At 47.3% G+C, this 18,246-nt stretch overlaps 1 protein-coding gene across 8 annotated transcripts in view; it reads left to right on the top strand.

The window, feature by feature from the left end:
- Mknk1 (MAPK interacting serine/threonine kinase 1) overlaps positions 1-18,246 on the top strand; it is a 39,289-nt gene that overhangs the window by 8,930 nt on the left and 12,113 nt on the right. For 6 of the 8 annotated variants that reach the window (XM_050165628.1, XM_050165627.1, XM_050165622.1 and 3 more), the window contains 5 exons: positions 8,493-8,594; positions 10,753-10,850; positions 14,940-15,019; positions 16,413-16,486; positions 18,036-18,140. In XM_050165628.1, the coding sequence (XP_050021585.1) occupies positions 8,495-8,594; positions 10,753-10,850; positions 14,940-15,019; positions 16,413-16,486; positions 18,036-18,140 (457 nt within the window). In that variant the 5' untranslated portion in view covers positions 8,493-8,494. Of the gene's footprint in view, positions 1-5,802; positions 6,064-8,492; positions 8,595-10,752; positions 10,851-14,939; positions 15,020-16,412; positions 16,487-18,035; positions 18,141-18,246 lie in introns of all 8 variants that reach the window. The other 2 variants (XM_050165625.1, XM_050165623.1) reach the window with 2 other exon arrangements.

Raw genomic sequence — 18,246 nt, 5'->3', positions numbered from 1 at the left:
TTCTGTCTGTTTTATATCTCACACATGGCACAGATACTGAGGCTGGGACATGTTCCGTGTTTTGCTCAAGTCGGAGGCCTCATCATGAGTGGCAGGTTATCAGTCAAACCTCAGTGACTGATTTGGGGCACATGAGGGTTGAGTAAGATTGTTTTAGCCTGGCCTGTGCTTTTTCATAGTACTCAAGTGCTATGTATCACCTGTCTTCAGCTGAAGCTTCCTGGTGGCTCTGCCATCTTACCCTGCTCCCCACTTCCATAACTGCCCCCCAAGTTCTCCGCTTCTCTGAAGACATTGTTGTTCTTATGGTTGTTTTCCATTGAAAAACATATTTTCGTACACCTACAGTGAGGCCCCACTCTGTGGCTGATTCCATGCTAAAGCCATGGGGTTAGGGAAGAATCAAACATTCCCCTCCATTTCAAGGATGGTCGTAACTTAAGGACACTGACTCTTCTGCTGTCTCCAGTCGTCTGCCTCTGTGGCTGCCTCCCTTGCTCTATAACAAGCTCTCCCTTCCTGCCTGCTGCTCTTGCCCCTAGTGTAGGCTTCCCCACCTCTGTCTGGCCTGGTGCAGCGGTATCCGTCTCTCCTGTCTCTAGGCAGCTGCTGGTTACTGTCTGTCACAGCCAGCTTGAAGGCCACAGTGCTCCTGACTCTCTCTCATTGCCCAGAACAGAGGCTCACAAGTGTGCCACACAGAAACCCTTTCAGGGGACCTGCAGGAGCAACAGTTGTCACAGTAGTAGTGACTGGGTATTATGTATTGTTGGACAGCGGCAGGGAGGAAGCCGCTGATGGCCGTAGCAGAAGTCAAGGCGGCGGCACGGAGCTGTGCTCTTAGCCATGTTGTTCCTCCTGCCATCTACTTATCAGCCGTTTTCACTTAAGAACATCCTTGCTGAAGCAGCAGAGGATGCTAGTTTTACTGAGCCTCACCTCACCTGAGGACCACCTCTAATATTCCGTATGTGTGGAAGATGCACTTACAAAGCACTTCTTTCGTGCAGCAAAGCACAATGGTAACATACCGAGGAGTGGCACTCGTGAGCACTGTTTGAATTGTAAGCTAAGCAAAAAGCAACTGTCGTCATTTTTCTGTGGAAGAATAGTTGATGGTTATTAAGGGTAGGAAGAGGCCAGGGACCAATGCTAAAGGGCCTTGTGAACTGTGTTAACGAGCTCAGGTGGCTTAGCTTGCTTTTCTCAGCCTTTGTATTGTGCTTCCTACCGAAGCCCTGCCCTTTGCTCCAGCTTTGTTTCATCTGTAAACACACACTTCCTGTTCCTGCTTCCATGTCCTTCTGATGTCATTCCTTCCACCAGGAATTTCGATGTGGCTATGAAGGCTCCCTGTGATCCCAGCAGAGGGAGAAGATGAGTCTGGGTGTTTGCCTCTGGGCATCTGAGCATCCCAGTCTGCAGAGTATCTATCTCCTTGATGCCATTTTCACTGCAACTGTGTTGAACCACATGGCCCGGCCTTTCTACACATGGAGATTGACTTAATTAGGGTTTCTATTGCTGTGAAGAGACAACTATGACCATGGAAACTCTTTTTGTAATGTTTATTTATTTATTACATACGCAGTGTTCTGCCTTCATGCCAGAAGAGGACTCCAGATCTCATTATGGATGGTTTGTTGTGAGCCACCATGTGGTTGCTGGGAATTGAACTCAAGACCTCTGGAAGGGCAGCTAGTGCTCTTAACCTCTGAGCCATCTCTCCAACCCCCAACACTTATAAAGGAAAGCATTTAATTGGGGTAGCTTAGTTTCAGAGGTTCAGTCCATTATCATCCTGGCAGGACATGGCGATGTTCAGGCAGACACGGTGCTGGAGGAGGTGAGAGTTCTTTCTACATCTTGATCCGAAGACAGCAGAAGTGAATGCTACACTGGGCCTAGCTAGAGCCCACTCCCACACGTGACACACTTCCTCCATCAAGGCCACACCTCCTAACAGTGCCACTCCATTTGAGGGCCACTTCCTTCAAGCCACCACAGAGGTCCTGAAATGAAAACCCTCCAGTTCTGTGGACTCTCACAGGCTGTCTGTCCTCTGACGGAGCGGCTTTCATACACGACTCCTGACATTTATTGTCTGTTAAATTTGACCAGCTTCTGCTCAAATGTGCCTTTTCCTTTGCCCTTATACCTAGTGATTGTTCAGGTGGAAACTTCACTCCAGCCCCCCAAAGAATCTGGAATGTTCGGGTGGAAGCTACACTCCCAACCCCCTTCCCTGGAGCCTCAGTCCAGACTCTGCCCCCGATAAAGCCCCATCAGAGGCTCCACTCCCAGAGGGCATTAAAAGCCCCCACCTCATGGGTTCCAATTGTAGTCTCCTCAACTTCTCCTGGGTCCACCTTCGCTTTGCTCAGAATAAGCCTGGATTTATTAATTAGATTTGATTGGCTTATTACAGCGGTGGTGGCGGATTCCCAATAACCAGGGATTCATCTTAATAGTGATGTCATCAGAAACCACATCCAACTCCTAAGTCAGACAGGAGAAGATTGCCACCTTGCTTCATTCTGAACTGCCATAAATAAAGTGCTTAGACACTGGTTTGTAGCTCATCTTCTGTAAGATGACAAAACACAAAAACGAAGATATTCCAGGGCGAGAAGAGACTTCTGGAGATTAAAGTTAACTGATACAGTAGTGAGGATGTGAATATTAGGGCTTTGTGCTTAGGGAAGCTGGATGAGAGCTGCCCAACCTCTTTGACATCAGAGCACATGCAAGAAACGTGTGGAAACAGTAAGCTGAGGGACTGGACACCGGCTGAGAGGTCAGAGTCTCAGAGCACTTGTCCTAGAGTTTTCTGTTGCTGTGATGAAATACCATGAGCAGAAGCAGTTTGTGGAGGAAAGACTTTATTTCAGCTCACACTTCCAGGTCACAGTCCATCACTGAAGGAAGTCAGGGCAGGAGCTGATGCAGAGGCCATGGAGGGTGCTGCTTACTTTTTTGCTCTCCATGGTTTGCTCAGTCAGCTTTTTTATAGAACCCGGGACCACAGGCCAAGGGGTAGCTCCACCTACAATGGATTGCACCCTTTCTCCATTAAACACTAATTAAGAAAATGCCCTACAGCCTGACCTTATGGAGGCATTTTCTCAGTTGAGATTGCCTCCTTTCAGATGACTATACTTTGTATCAAGTTGGCATAAAATTAGCCAGCACAGTACATCAGTAAAGAAGCACTCACCAGGATTAGAAACAATAGCATTGGTGCCTGGTTGTCACCAGCTGCCTCCTTTGCCTTCCAGCATTAATGCTTGAGAACAGCATCGTCACCGGTTAGAATTCTTGAGCCAGAGTCCAGGCTTAAGTTCTAGCACGGCCACTTACTCATGAGATGATCATGACATAGCACTTTTACCCATTTGTACCAGTTTCTTCATTTGTAAGATGTGGGCAGTAATTATGCTTGCTTCGGAGTTGTGAAGCTTGCATCAGTGGGTCTGTAGAGTATGTAACTGTAAAGGGCTTCAGACATTGCCTGGCACGTGAGGACCACAGGAGAGTGTGCACTGTAAATATTATGGTAGTGTGCACCATAACTTTTGTCTACAGGGACACGGATGACCCCAGTCTCCTGTGTTCCCTCTTCCCTGGTCTCACATGGCTTACTCAACCCCTTCCTAAAGTGTCAAACTTCCTTCAGTTCCTCCATTTCCTTTTCTGTCTATGGTTTTGTTATGGTTGCTAATGAGGCTGGGACCCGGGGTCCTGAGCGCGGTAGACAAGCACTCTTACCAAGCTACTCCCAGCCCCTGGGTTTCCTCCCATTGTCCATTCTCCTCAGCTGACCCTGAGGATACAGCTGGGTTTGCCTCTGATACGCCCTTCAACCTGCTCTCCACTATTCTTCCTTTCCTAGAAAGCCTTCAAATGAAGGAAGTACTCAGGCACACTGGGATCCTTAAAGAGCTCCAGAGTTGCAGCGGGGAGGGAGTAAGAATTGTTTTCAGAGCCGAGTGAACCAGATGACCCTCTGGTGTCACACATGGATATGACAGCTGGCGATCTATGTATAGACTCCATCGAAGTGCTGTCTGGTTACCTGAGGGACAGTGGGGCTGGCTCATCAGGCTCTATCAAGAAGTGACAGTTACTCTGGAAAGTAGACCTTGAGGTTGTCTGCTGGGGAAAACACCTGCTAGTACCTGTTGTTGCTATAGGTTGTGTCCCCGCCCCCAGGACTCCTTAGCCTCTTTCAATTGTTCCGAGAGTAAAGGTGCCAGACTGAGTCTTAGATCTGTATCCTTAAAACCTCTACTGCTATACTTCTAGTGAAATCTGTTCATGTGGATGTATATATGTGTCTAAGTAAGTGCAGATATACATTTGTGCACAGAGGTGTGGAGGCAGGAGGTTGGCACTGAATGTCCTCAGTTACTCTCCACCATTGTATAGTCAGGGACTCATTGTGCCACCCTGCCTCCACTCTGAGTTGTAGACCAGACTGACCTTGAACTCACTGAGATCTGCTTCCTGAGTGCCAGGATTAAAGGCCTTTGCCTCCACACCCAGCTAAACATTGGATTTTAATACAGAGAAATCTAGACACCATTTGAAAAACTGTTATCAGCTTCTAAGTTACGAAGTGTTTTCAATAAAAGGTTTTTTTTTTCTTCTTCCCCAGTGTTGAAGATAAAAATTAAGGCCTTGAACATCTAAGTAAAAGCTCTGCTACTGAGTTTCCTTGCAGCCCCAACTCTGAGCTCCGTGCACCATCCCCAGCCCACTTATTTTGTTTAAAGTACAATTTGATTCAAACAATAATGGGATAAAATGATAAATTTCAATCATGTATAGTTTAGAAACTCCTGAAAAGAATGAAGAAGAAAATAAAAACAACCTCATCACATAGAGCATGTCTATAAATTAAAAATGGTATGGACATTTTTTTAAAAAGCATATAAATGCCAGGCAGTGGTAGCACATGTCTTTAATCACAGCATTTGGGAGGTAGAGGCAGGCAGATCTCTGTGAGTTTGAGGCTAGCCTGATCTATAAGAGCTAGTTCCAGGACAGGCTCCAAAGCTACAGAGAAACCCTGGTTTTTTTTGGGGGGGGCATATAAACTATTCAGCATGACTGGACAGTTTCACACTTTAAATTGTCATATTAACAGGTTCCTGCATTTTTGCCTAGACTTCTCATTCTGTCTGTGTTCGTATGCGTGCATACATAGCTATACACATACATTTTTAAAGCACATTTGTTTAAACTGTGTCATTGAGATCTTATAACAATCTAGCAGGCAGCCGGAGGAAGTGTGTTTTTAGACCTATTCTCAGGATGAAGGAACTAAGGTTTTTAAGAGGCAGAGTTGCTTGACTTGAGGTTGTCTGGTAATACCAGCACCAGATGGTCCTTTGTTCTCCTGACCATCTGCAGTATGCCTCCCCTCATTCCACGTGTGCCTCCACCAGAATACACAGACGGGGTCCCCAAGTACTGCTGATGTGAGCGTGAGGGCTGGAGACCATCAAAGTGCTGGGAGCCTCCAGACCACTGCAGTCTGTCTGGAAACGGAAAACTGCTTGCTCGCATCCTTCTCACATTACCTATCTAAAAGAGGACCAGGCTTCTAGAACTTTTGTATCTGAGACCTTTTTGGAGAGGGGGTGTGATAGAGTTGATGGGGTTCAGAGCCCAGAGCTCCCTTTCCCTGCATCATCTGCAAGGCATTTGCATACCCACACTTCTTTCAGAGTGTGCACTCGGCACCTAAGGGAAGTTTGTGCCACGCACTGTATGTGCCATATACTCTTTCCGTTTCAGTGCAGTTTGTGATTGACGGTACTCAGCCGAAGCTACTGTGACTTACAGAAGAGGCAGCGGTGCTTAGAGGACAACAGGAACCCAGGGAATGATCAAGGCCAGAGAAAATCAGTGCCCTAGTGGAGCTTCTCTTGAAGACAGAGGCAGACATACCAGCCACTAGTTCTACACAGTGCTGCCCCATTTGTCTCATGCCTGACTTCCAGAGTGATTGATTGCACACACTGTAACTCATCTGGAGTTACTGGGGAGCTGCAAGGGGTAAGGACATTTTGAGCCGGCTTTGATGGCCAGGAAGAATTCCTACAACCAGGGGAATGGGGAGGTCAAGGTACAGCGTGATTGTGGGGCTTCCCTGAGGATGCATTTGTCCAGTGGCTGGGACATACTCCCTGCTAAAACTGGAGTGTGCCCGCCTCATTCCTAGCAATCTCGCCCGCCCCGTACCTCTTGCTACGAAAGCAGGGTAAGTTATACAGGCTTCTTTCCATTTCTCTGTTTTCCTGCATGTTTCCTTCCTAGTTTCAAAAAACAACTCTCCCTCAACAAGTTCTGTTTGCAAGAAAAACCTTAGCCATTTGCCCCTCCTGGAGTACCGTCTTCCACTGAGATCCATGCAGAATAGACCAGGTATTCTGTCCATGTGTGTGAGGCCATAAAATCTAATATTGAATGTGTGGCTCTGCCCAGGGGTATGTTCCTTCCGCTGGAGGCTCCACAGTCCTGCTGTGGTAAAGAGCACGTATAAATTGCTGCTAACAGGGTTTTCTATCCGGAGCTGTACGTATGCCTGAGAGTCCCCTGGGAGTCACAATGCCGCCAGCTCTCTTGCTGTTCTCCACACTGCCTGCCTGTTGGCCGTTTGGTTTGTCCACAGGCCACTAATCGGGATGTGGCCAGGGGAGGGTGAAGGAGCTGAAACCGCAATCTGTTCGCTCCACTCTGGGTTTGCAGTGCTGGTGAGAAAATAGTTGGGACGAGCATTGACCCTAGATCGCATACCAGGGGGGACATAGTCCAGTCGTGTCCCATCCTGCCCCGCTCCTCCAGACCTTCAAAGATGAATGACCTTGTGCTTTGTTTCTGAAGGATTTCTCACAGCCTCCTGTAAATGCATCTGGATGGCATTTTTCCTTGTAATTTACCTTATGCGTGTGGCTACTTCAGTAGCAGTATTTAATCCTTTGAGAGCCATAGGACGTTGTTGTCCCCAGGTAGAACCTGTGTTTGAAGCTGTCGGCAGGAGTAATATTTTTAGATACTCTGTGGATTCTTTTTATCTCTCTCTCTCTCTCTCTGTACGTGTACGTGTGTGTGTGTGTGTGTGTGTGTGTGTGTTTTCTTCCCTATTCTGGAGTGTAATTGAAAACTTGCTGTTATCTCCCTAAAATGGAAGGAGGGATGCCTCTAAGTAGAGCCGTCAGACGCTCCGCTGCTTAGCTGTGCTTTCTGGATTGTGGCACCGAACGTGGCGCTCTGCATGCTTCCTGCTAACAGCTGTCAAGTGCCTGCCTCTCTGAGCAGCATGCATTTGGGCAGTGGCACTATGCAATCTTCCATCAGATCCTTGGAGGAGGGAGTGGACCTTGCCCTTAGTGAGCAAAGAGCCAGATTCCATTTTGAATTCCTCAAGAAAAGCCAACCCTCAGAGCCTATGTTTATTGAAGTCTGGTGTGAAAGTCTCACATCCTCTGCCCATCAGCTCTCAGCGCCTCTATTTTAGAGGGATGTAGAGGTTTAATCACCCTGGTGGGGATTTAGACCCAGAGACTTCAGAGAAATCTTATTATTTCTAACTGCAGGCAAAGAGTATTAAGGCTCCACTCTGGATCAGGGCCATGACATGTTCTATAAGTAATTTATCTTTAGCAGGGGAAGGCCCTTACTAGAGTGGCCTAGAAACAAAACTACAATTGGCTCATTGTTCCTTTTTTTCTCTTTCCCCTCTCAGTCTCCTACTGCTTCATTCTGTCCTGACCCTTCCTGCCCAATATGTCCCATGTCTGTGTCTGCCAGCATGGGAGCCAGGTGCCTGCCAGGGCGAGATAATGATGTTTTTACAATAAGTGACCTCATCCAGCAGCCTGTCTTAGACTTGTCAGCTGCGCGCCTCTCTGCACTCTTTCAAGGAAGGACCAGGGAAAGAGAGGATGGTGTGGCATTCAATCTGTGCTCCTGGGGTGAGCACAGCCCCCACCCCTCTTGTTGTCTTTGAGGATAAAACGGACTCTGTAGAAGGCCTTTCACAGCCCCCAGTGCATATCCATGGAAATAGCGCTCAGCTTCTGATTTTATCATCTGATTCTATTCCTTGTCCCTTCCTAGCCCCAAGGACCCTCCCTTTCTGATGATCACAGTGGGCTTTGCTTGTAGATTGCTTGTTCTGTTTGAGAACTCTGGTTTAGCTGGTGGCAGATCTTTATCCATGTGTTAATGAGCTTGGCAAATGCAGGCTTGTGGTGGCCTCTCCTAATCTAGCTGCCTGTCTGAGTCCCTTCCCACAGTTAATGATCTCCTATAATGGTTTTGCCTTTAGTTTTGCCTCCTGGGTCAAAACAAATCAATATCCCTCACAGATATTTAAAACCATCAGTATAAAGCTCCTGGGTCTCTTTCTTTTCTCCTTATGGGTAATCTCACTGCTTGATCAGTACAGTGTAATTTCCTTCATGTTCCTTCTTGTCTCCCAGATATGGGCAGCAGTGAGCCCCTTCCCATCGTGGATAGTGACAAGAGGAGGAAGAAGAAGCGCAAGACCCGGGCCACTGACTCTCTGCCAGGAAAGTTTGAAGGTTGGTCTGGGCCTGAGTCTGGGCTGCAGGAGGGGCATCTGTGACATCCTCAGGACCAGATTCCAGGGCACCTCACCTCAGAGCCAGGTCATCTCTCAGGCGAGGTACTGGCCTCCTCTGAGTGGCGTGAGCATCACCTCAGTGGCAGAAAAGCCAATCTGAGAGCTAAGAGCCTCACATGTGCCAGCCCTCTTTAGATGTGAGCTGCCTTCTGGTGGTTCCTGCAAGGCTGGGGGTAGAAGAACCAGAAAAGAGGAAGCAAGAACATTGAGGCTACAGCCACAGTGACAGTGCAGTCTTCTCTAAGTGGGGCACTAGCCTCCCAGAGGCTGCAGCAACTTGTGCTGCATGTGCTTGGCTCCTTTTGAGAAGTCATTGCATCTAGGGGACACACATTACATCAACAGACATTTTGGATGACCAGGCTTAAGGCACTAGGCTGGGGGCCACCAGGGTTAATCTGGGCATTCAATGAGAAGACGTGAATCACTGGGTGTTTCTACTAAGTGATGAAGGGTCAGGAGCCTCTTTTAGGAATAGCATATCTCCTTTATGTGGGTTTCACTGTGAGACTTGAAGTAACTTCCCCTCATGGGCCCTCTTCCTAAACTAGCACACACATAGGAAATTGATAGTTTTGTGGAATGTTTTGATAGAAAACACTGTATGATCAGGAATACTTTACTCCTATCACCTAACATCCTGGTGTAAAGGGCAGTACTGAAGGATGCTGTGGGAGAGAAGCATGCCTTTTAAATGACCTGCAGGTAGTAGTCAACAGTGTCAACATGGGCCATCCATTCCTATGGACAACTGCAAGGATAGACTAATGGAACCAAGAGAGCACTTAGTATAGAGGTTTATTGTTTTTCTTTTCTTTTCTTTTCTTTTTTCCTGAGATAGAGTCTCTCTATGTAGCCCTGGTTGTCCTGGAACTCACTGTGTAGACCAGGCTGGCCTTGAACTCATAGAGATTTATCTGCCTTTGCCTCCCAAATACTTGGATTAAAGGAATGTACCACCACATCTGGCACACACACACGTGTGTGTGTGTGTGTGTGTGTACGCACGCACGCGTGTGCTGGGCAGTAAGGGAGAGAAGAGTCCCTGGGGCTTTAGAAGATGTCACAGATCAGCAGGTCTTTTGTTTGTTTGTTGAGCGCAGAAAGGTTTCCTGTCACACATGCAAGCACAGACAACAGACATCTCATGACTAAGAGTGATAAAATCTCCTGATGTTGATCAAGTCTTCTGCTCAGGCTGTAGGTTTAAAAACTAGGTCGCCTCAAGAAAACGGCTGAGGAAGGAGCAAGGGAGGATGAGGTCAGTTCCAGCAAGGGTTGTGGTAGAGCCACAGCTTCCTTTGGGAGGGGCTCAGAGAATTGTGTTTGTGGCCTTGGGCAGGTGTTCTGAACACTCTTCCAGCCAGGGTCTGTCACTGCTCTGCCATGACCACTCTGACCTGGAACCTCAAGGCATTCTTTACATCCTGCTCTGTGTCTTCATTTCCTGTGGGTGACTTTCAGAAACCTCTGTGGCTCTTCTAGTGACCTCCACTTTGTGTGTATAAAATAATTGTCCCCATGCCTGGTTCAGAGCTGGCCACACAGTAGGTGTTCAGCAAATAAGTAAATGAATGAATGAATGAATGCTGTTCATTCGAATGATGCCCTTCTTCGAGGATCCCTGGGTTGCCCGGTGGGTTTCCCCATTCACTTCCCCTTCTTGCTCCTCCCCAACTCCTTGCTCTTGCTGTGCTGCCCCTTCATGGTACTCACCAGGGTCTGGGCTGGTCTGGGCTACTGTGTATGTTTGTCTTCCCTACTGGATCCAACCCTTAGAGGGGAGGGACTGGATTCTCTTCCTCACTCTGTCCCTATTATGTTACCTGACACAGCAGATGCCCAGAAAGTAGGTGCCGAATTGAAATCCCTCCTCTGACCTCATCTCTAAAATGAGGCATAGGTGTCTGCTGAGTCTTGCTGAGAGTCGGGAGCTGTCTGGGAGAGCTAGAAGGTTCTTGTCACTGAGGCTGCAGGCACCATGGCCTCTTCTGCCTGAATGAGCAGACCAGAGAAGCCAAGTGACAGTCGCTCTTCCCGCCGTGGCTTGCAGTGGGGTGATTCACCTGGCTATTCTCTCACCTGTTCCCCTCTAGATGTGTACAAGCTGACCTCTGAGTTGCTGGGAGAGGGAGCCTATGCCAAAGTCCAGGGTGCCGTGAGCCTACAGACTGGCAAAGAATACGCTGTCAAAGTGAGTATCCCACACAGTCCCCACCTCTACTTTGCACATTGCCTTTCCTAACTTGTCCCACGTCAAATAAATTGTGTATTATGCAGCATGGTAGCTCAGAAAGAACAGGACAGAGGGTGACCACACCTGCATTCACCGGACTCAAATCTGGGCTATTCAACTTAATTGCTTTGTGACCTTGAACAAGTTACTCAGCCTTCTGTCCTTCAGTTTCCTCTTCTGTAAATGGGTGTAAATTATAGAACTTGCATGGGATTATGGGGATTAAATAAGTTAATATATATAATGTACTTACATCCTTGTCTGTCACATAGTAGACTGTTTCTGATTACTGCGATATAAGCGAAGTCAGCTTTGGAAGTAGACGCTCTACCTGAATCTGCTTTTTTTGTTTTTTTTTGGGGGGGGGAGGGGAGGGAGAGGGAGGGTTTGTTTTGTTTGGTTTGGTTTTTTTTTTTTTTTTTTTTTGAGATAGGGTTTCTCTGTAGCTTTGGGTCCTGTCCTGGAGTTAGCTCTATAGACCAGGCTGGCCTCAAACTCAGAGATCCACCTTTCTCTGCCTCCCAGGTGCTGGGATTAAAGGTATGTGCCACCACCACCTGGCAACCTGAGTCATTTTTAACAAACTTACTTGACTTCTGGCAACTCACTGAACCCGTGAAGCCCTGGTCTCTCTATGCAAATGAGAGTGACAGTTCCTGTCCTCAAAATCTGGTGAAGTGATTATGATAAACCACAAAGTACAAGCAAGGACCAATATCAGGACAGTGAAGACCAAGACCTGAAGTGACTGACCGCTCGGCTTTGGGGCAGATGTGGACTTCGCCTCAGTGTTTCCTTTAATTAGCTGCATGACGCTGGCATGTCTCACTTTCAAACCCTTTGGCTACTGAAGGGATAGAGGCAGAGCTGAGGTTCTCAAAGTAGGGCCCCTGGGACAGCAGCACCAGTGCCCCCTGGAGTATGAGAAATGCCCATTATCTGGCCCAAATGCGTTAGAAATTAGGCCTGGCCCAGAACTGTGTATGTATGTCACCATCCAGGTGTGATCCTCAGGACGGTTGGAAAACCCTGATGGAGGGCAGATGTCAACTGCAGTGGGCAGCCATCAACCAGTGAGCCAGCAGCACAAAGAGACAGGTTTCTCGGTGTAGGAGAGAGCCTGGAGCTATATCTTTGCAAAATTGTCCCCATGATTCTGAGGCACACTGAGGACCACTGAGTTTTCCATGGAAAGGCTTACAGAAGCTGGGGAGGCATATCAGTTAGGTTTATTTTAAAACAGCCAGCTGAGCCATCCGGTCTAAGCATTGCCTCCTTTGGGGCAATCCTGCTGAACTGGATCCAAAGAAACATCTCTTCCAACCAGCTCTCCTCAATCCCAGCTGTGGATTATGATTATGAAGAATGTCTCTGCTTAGCCATCTGGCTGGGGTTTTGCTCCAAATATAACAAAAGAGCTACTTCCTTTCCTCTTTGTAAATAAATTGCTATAAATTAAAAAGAATTTTTAATATGATTAAAGATAGGCACACATATGTAAATATTAAGTTGAATGGAGCCCAGTGTTATGGCGTTTAGACAGAAGTTTCTGTCCTGCCCGGTCCTGCAGCCTTTCAGTCCCAAAGAAACACACAGAGGCTTATATGAATTATAAACTGTTGACCTATTAGCTCAGGCTTATTATTAACTAGCTCTTACAACTTAAATTAACCCATAATTCTTGTCTATGTTTAGCCACATGACTTTCTCAGTGTGGCATTCTCATTTTGCTTCCTCTGGGTCTGGCTGGTGACTGACTCTCTACTTTTCCTTTTCCCAGAATTCTCCTAGTCTAGTCACCCCACCTATACTTCCTGCCTGGCTACTGGCCAATTATTGTTTTATTAAATCAATATGAGTGACAAATCTTTACAGTGTACAAAAGCATTATCCCACAGCAGTGGTACACACCTTTAATCTCAGTGCTTGGGAGGCCAAGGCAAGCAAAACATCCTGAGTTCCATCCTGATTTACATAGTAAATGCCAGGTCATCCAGAGCTATATAGAGAGATTCTGTCTAAAAAAACAGATGAATGGATGAGTGGGTGGGTGGACAAATAGATTGATGGGTGGGTGGGTGGGTGGGTGGATGGATGGATGGACAGATGGATAGATGAACAGATGGATAGATGGATGGACAACAGGTCTGTTTCTTCCAGAGTGAGTCACAGGAGGAAAACATGGCCCTCTGATTCGTGTTTCTCTGGAAAATTTAGGTAATTTAAAACAAGCCAGATCTCGCAGCATGACTCCCAAGACATGGCTTATTATTGCTTTTCCTTTAGGCATCCACACAGTGACTGCAGAACTGGGATGAAATGTCCCAACACTCTGATCCACACTGCCTCTAATTCAAAGTAGTTATCCATGTTCTGCTCCCTGGGGTGAGTCCATTCATTGGTTACCTCCTCAGAGAGAAGTCAGCTGTTGCTGGAAAGCCTGCGTGCTAGAGAGTTGTCTCTAATTTTGACCATCCCTTGTAGTGGCATTTCATTTGTATTTTAATAAATAAAACTTGCCTGGAGATCAGAGAGTAAAATAGCCCCACTGGTCAGCCTTACAGACCAGGCAGTGGTAACACACACCTCTAATCCCAGTAGCCACACTAGTTTGCCATAAAAACCGGATGGTGCATGCCTTTAATTCCAGTGGTGCACGCCTTTAATACCAGCCCTAAAGAGGATTATAAAATAGGAGGAGACCGCTCTCAGACACTGTCTCATTCTGAGATTCCTGGAGGCAGGATCGCCATTTTGAACTAAGCTTGAGGTAAGAGCCAATGGCTGGCTGTTTTGCTTTTCGGATATTCGGGTTGAACTCCAATTTCTCTTAGTTTTTAGTAATTGTGCTTCAATTCCTGATGGATGAATGTAGTTGAATAGCTCAGAGTAACATGGTTTCTGTTCCCCAGCACTGCACTTTGCTGATAGTTCAAAAGATGGGTCCAGAATGAGTTCCTAACAGGTGTGACTAACCCAAGTTACAGTTGGATACACATTATTGTGCTACATCAAAGTAGAATCTTTTGAAGTGTTGAACCAAGCAGCTAGAAGGAAGGGTCAGGATGTTCCCTTCTGAGCTGTGAAGGGGGACTAGCTCTGCCTGCAGGCTCTGTTTACAATGCTTCAGGGCTCCGGATAGTTCCAGGGGGCTTTTCAGAGTCAGCTAGACCCCACACAAACCTCTACTGAGTGGGTTCATGTGTTCCTCAAGTCAACACTTGCCAAGAAGCTCCAAGTGGAGATGCAGCCAGGCAGCAGGAGCTGCCCACACTATGGGAGGAGAAGCAAAGCCCTTGGTGCTGAAGATTCTGTCTAGGCTGGGCGCAAGTGGGCTAGAGAGAGGACTGGGAGGACAGAAGATAGACACCTTCCTTATCTTTTTAGCATGGTTGTCAGGGCTGACCAACAGAGAATGTCTGAATCACTTACACAGAGCCTGCCAGAGAGGAAAGTTAGCAGAAGAGGCAGTATTTTCTTCTATCTGTAGGAGTTGCAGTATGGCATCTGAGTAGAGTCTTTGCTTCCTCTCCACCCTGTCCTCCCTCATCCTTACCCTTTCCCCATCTCAACACAGTCATACCTGCTCTTTGAGATTAAGAGTCAGTAGAAAGTGCTGTCTCACTGATCGCTCCAGCCCTCATGTGCAGCCAGGAGCTAGCAGATTCATATTTTACTGATTCTTACTTGTCTGTATGAGGACATCAGATGCCCTGGAATTGGAGTTACAGACAGTTGTGAGCTGTCATGTGGGAGCTGAGAATTGAACCTGGGTTCTCTAGGAGAGTAGCCAGTGCTCCTAACTACTGAACCATCTCTCCTGCCCCAGAGCAGCAGCTCTGTAAGCTGCCACAATGGTGTACATGGCCAGAAAGATCTACATGGAAGCCCTCGGGCTGCTGTCCTGCTTCCCATGCCACTGAAGGCTGTTCCAGCTCCTGCTGCAGAGTAGATTTGGACTGTGTCTGACCTTGCCTCCTCCCAGGGGCTCTGGCTGGGGATCTTGAGGTCAGGTAGTGTACTTGACACATTTCATTCTTCCCACAGATCATTGAAAAGCAAGCAGGGCACAGTCGGAGTCGAGTATTCCGTGAAGTGGAGACGTTGTATCAGTGTCAAGGAAACAAGTGAGTGTGTTATGTAGGTGGCAGATTCTCTGGAGAATGCTTGGCCACAGGAGGGATCCCTTCTCACCACCCCCAGCTCTTCCCACATCACCGTCACTGCGTCTCCACAAGCTCATGGAACTTCTATCTATCCAGGGCAGAGAAGGGATAGCAGTTCATGGGTAGGAAGATGAGCGCCCCCAGTCGGTGTCTATTTGAGGAAGAAGTGGGGTTTCATTTTCTTCCAGTGCCTTGGAAGATGGCCCAGCAGAGTAGTACCTGGTAGCAATCTTTAGGGCTGCTTTAACCCCGGCACAGTGTTGAAGACTGTTCCCTGCTGTTTCCTCTTCTCAGTGGCTGCCTTACAGTGCTGAAGTCGGACCAGCACTCTGCTTGATAACCGGGCCACAGTAACCTTTAGCCCATGTTACACAGCTACAAATGAGTGGTCCTCCCTCTGTGGCTTTAAATCAGGGTCACCTCCAAGATTTGCCCCCCCCCCTTCCTCGGCAGGGTCAGCAGGGAGCCAGTGGCCTGGTATTGATGGCTTTGTTATTAAGCTCGGACGATGGAGGCCGCTGTTGATTTAACTCCAGGCACTGCCTCTACAATCTTCTTTCAAATTAGGCCATTTGGCCATCTTATTTGGACGCCTTCACACTAGTAAAAGCCTGGTATCTCCCCAAGTGGTCAGCATTTTTTTACGAGGGACAGACTTTTATTTTCAGCCCTGCAGCTTCTTAGTTCAGCATTAGAGACTCGACTAGGTTTATTTCGTTCTTCTAAAGAAAAAAGCCCCCAACACCTCCAATATCCAGGCTGGTGACTTCCCCGCTGAGCTACAAGACGACCTTGTTGGCAGAGCAGTGCAGTACTCGGGTAGACAAAGAGTGCTCACCGGGGAAGGCCACAAGTGCTACGGTGGCCAGGAGCGGGGCGGTTTCATTAAGCAGCGCTTAGCAGTTAGGGTCTAGCGGTGCCCACGTTAGGCCCCAAGTCTATTTGACAGATGTTTCCATTTTCTCCAGGCAATGTAAATACTGCCCCATGATTTATGGGCAAGAGGGAGGGCAAGTAATTATTTGCTGCTTGCCTCCAGGACACACACCTACTATTCAGTGTTATTAGCCGCAATTGCTTCCAGTCGGCTGCAGATTTTATTCAGTTTAATGTGACCAGGACTTTTTATAACTCTACCTAGTGGGTTTTAGGGTTGGGGTTTGACAGCACAGACTTGGCGAAAGCACCAGAGACTAAACATTATGGAAAGATAAGGTGACCTGAGTCTGCTCCTCAAACATGAGTCCTTAATAAGCATTCTGATCCGAGTTGATTTCTGCCCACTACAGCCACTGTACTGGATGTTTATTAGTGGACATTAGCATATAATGCTCCCCCCTTTTCTCTGTTTAAGGAACATTTTGGAGCTGATTGAATTCTTTGAAGATGACACACGGTTTTACTTGGTCTTTGAGAAATTGCAAGGAGGTATATCTCGTTGAGTATGTGTTTGGACTTTGGATTAAGACCCAGGGTGGCGATCATCCATCATGAATCCCAGAGACTTCTAAAATGAGTCAAGCTAATAAAAAGGATGAAGGACTTAAAAGCTGCCCTTGATTTGGGAGAAGGGAGGCCGCAGGGAAGGGTGATAATTAGCATTTTGCAGAGCTTAGAATGTCACCTGTGCGGGCAGTCTATAAATGCCTTTTCATTATAATAGGAGTCATATATAGATACTGTTAGTGATCAATTTATCAATCCGCTGTTTTGACACATTCACTATTTAACTAAATTAATTATGAAGTGGAAGCTTTGGCTTCTATTGTAACAGAGGAGAAGAGGGCCCCATTGTGTGGAACACAGACCCAGGATACAAGGAGGACAAGAACACGCCACCCTTGAGGCGGAAGGAAGATACCTCTCTGCCACCACACTGCTGTCACTGGAATGTACATTTAAGTGGCTCTTCTGACACAGTGAACGCAACAATGACACATTCCCTCCCCTTTGCGCACCCAGCCCTAGGACACATCACAAGGTGAAGTTACAGGACTGTGCAGAGCTCAGTCGAACGCCTCATGGAGGGGCTTTTAGAAACTATCAAAGCTAAACCTAAGTCACCCTTCTCAGCCACCATGACCTTGGAAACATCAGCCTTTTCCAAAGGGCATTCTCATCTGTACAACAGAGCTGTTGGTAGCACCTACCTCATAGCGCTGCTGAAGACTGGATGAGACAGTACTTGTGAAACACTGAGCCCTGTGCTGAGAGGCACAGAGGGGTCCATGAGTGCTGGCTGTGGGTGTTAGTAAGACAACTGACTGTGCTGAGAAGTATGCAGAACCGTATTCTCTGCCTTGCTGTTTAAATCAATTTAGAAACCAGAGACTTATTCAGCAGGAGCTTAGGCATATTGCTTGACCATTTTTGATATGAAATCGCCCATTCATAAAATGGGAATAGCTGTTCTGTCCATTTTGTGCATTTGTGTTGAGATAGTGTGTTTAAGGAGGACTGAACAGTTCTTGGCACATAGTAAATACTTAATAAATGTTAATCATTGCCAACAAAATTAACAATGACATGTAAAGGAGAATTTTAGGAGGAAAAGCAGTCTGTCTTCTCATATCCCCTCCCCCCAGGGTTTTACTTACACAATGAACATGGGAATTTCCCCTGGAAGGCCTGTGTTCTCATCTGGATCTGAGTTCAGAGGAAGAGGAAGAAATGTCTCTAAGCCCCCGCACCCCTATGTGTGTTCACTTTTAGCTCCTTTTGGTTTCAGAAGCCAGATCAACCCCAGTAGCTTTAGTATCGTTTTCCCTTGTATATAATTCTTTTCTGCATCAGAACTCCTCATAGGGGTGATCTGGTTCAGCAAAATTATGCAAGTCCCGCCGTGCCAGCACCACAGCTGGTGCTAGACATTCAGCAATGAATAAGCCCCATGTCCCCACCCCAACCTTGTGCTGTAAGAAGTGATGCTTACCACAGCCTACAAAGCCATTTTTCTTGTCCCTCTGCTCCCCGCCAGGCTCCATCCTGGCGCACATCCAGAAGCGGAAGCACTTCAATGAGCTAGAAGCCAGCAGAGTGGTGCGGGACGTTGCCACTGCCCTTGACTTCCTGCATAGTAAAGGTGACGGAAACCTTTGCCTTGGGTGGGCAGGTTGGGCTGGCAGCCTCTAGGTACCAAGGTAGAGGTCACAGTCCTGGCAGGGGACCTGTCTAAAGGTAGCACAGCT

Source organism: Alexandromys fortis, unplaced genomic scaffold (genome assembly GCF_014885135.2).
Source record: "Alexandromys fortis isolate MF-2015 unplaced genomic scaffold, M_Fortis_MF-2015_v1.1 scaffold_157, whole genome shotgun sequence".
Classification (NCBI taxonomy): Eukaryota; Metazoa; Chordata; class Mammalia; order Rodentia; family Cricetidae; genus Alexandromys; species Alexandromys fortis.
The sequence above is the reverse complement of the archived record's forward strand: the minus strand, read 5'-3'. Positions and strand labels throughout refer to the sequence as shown.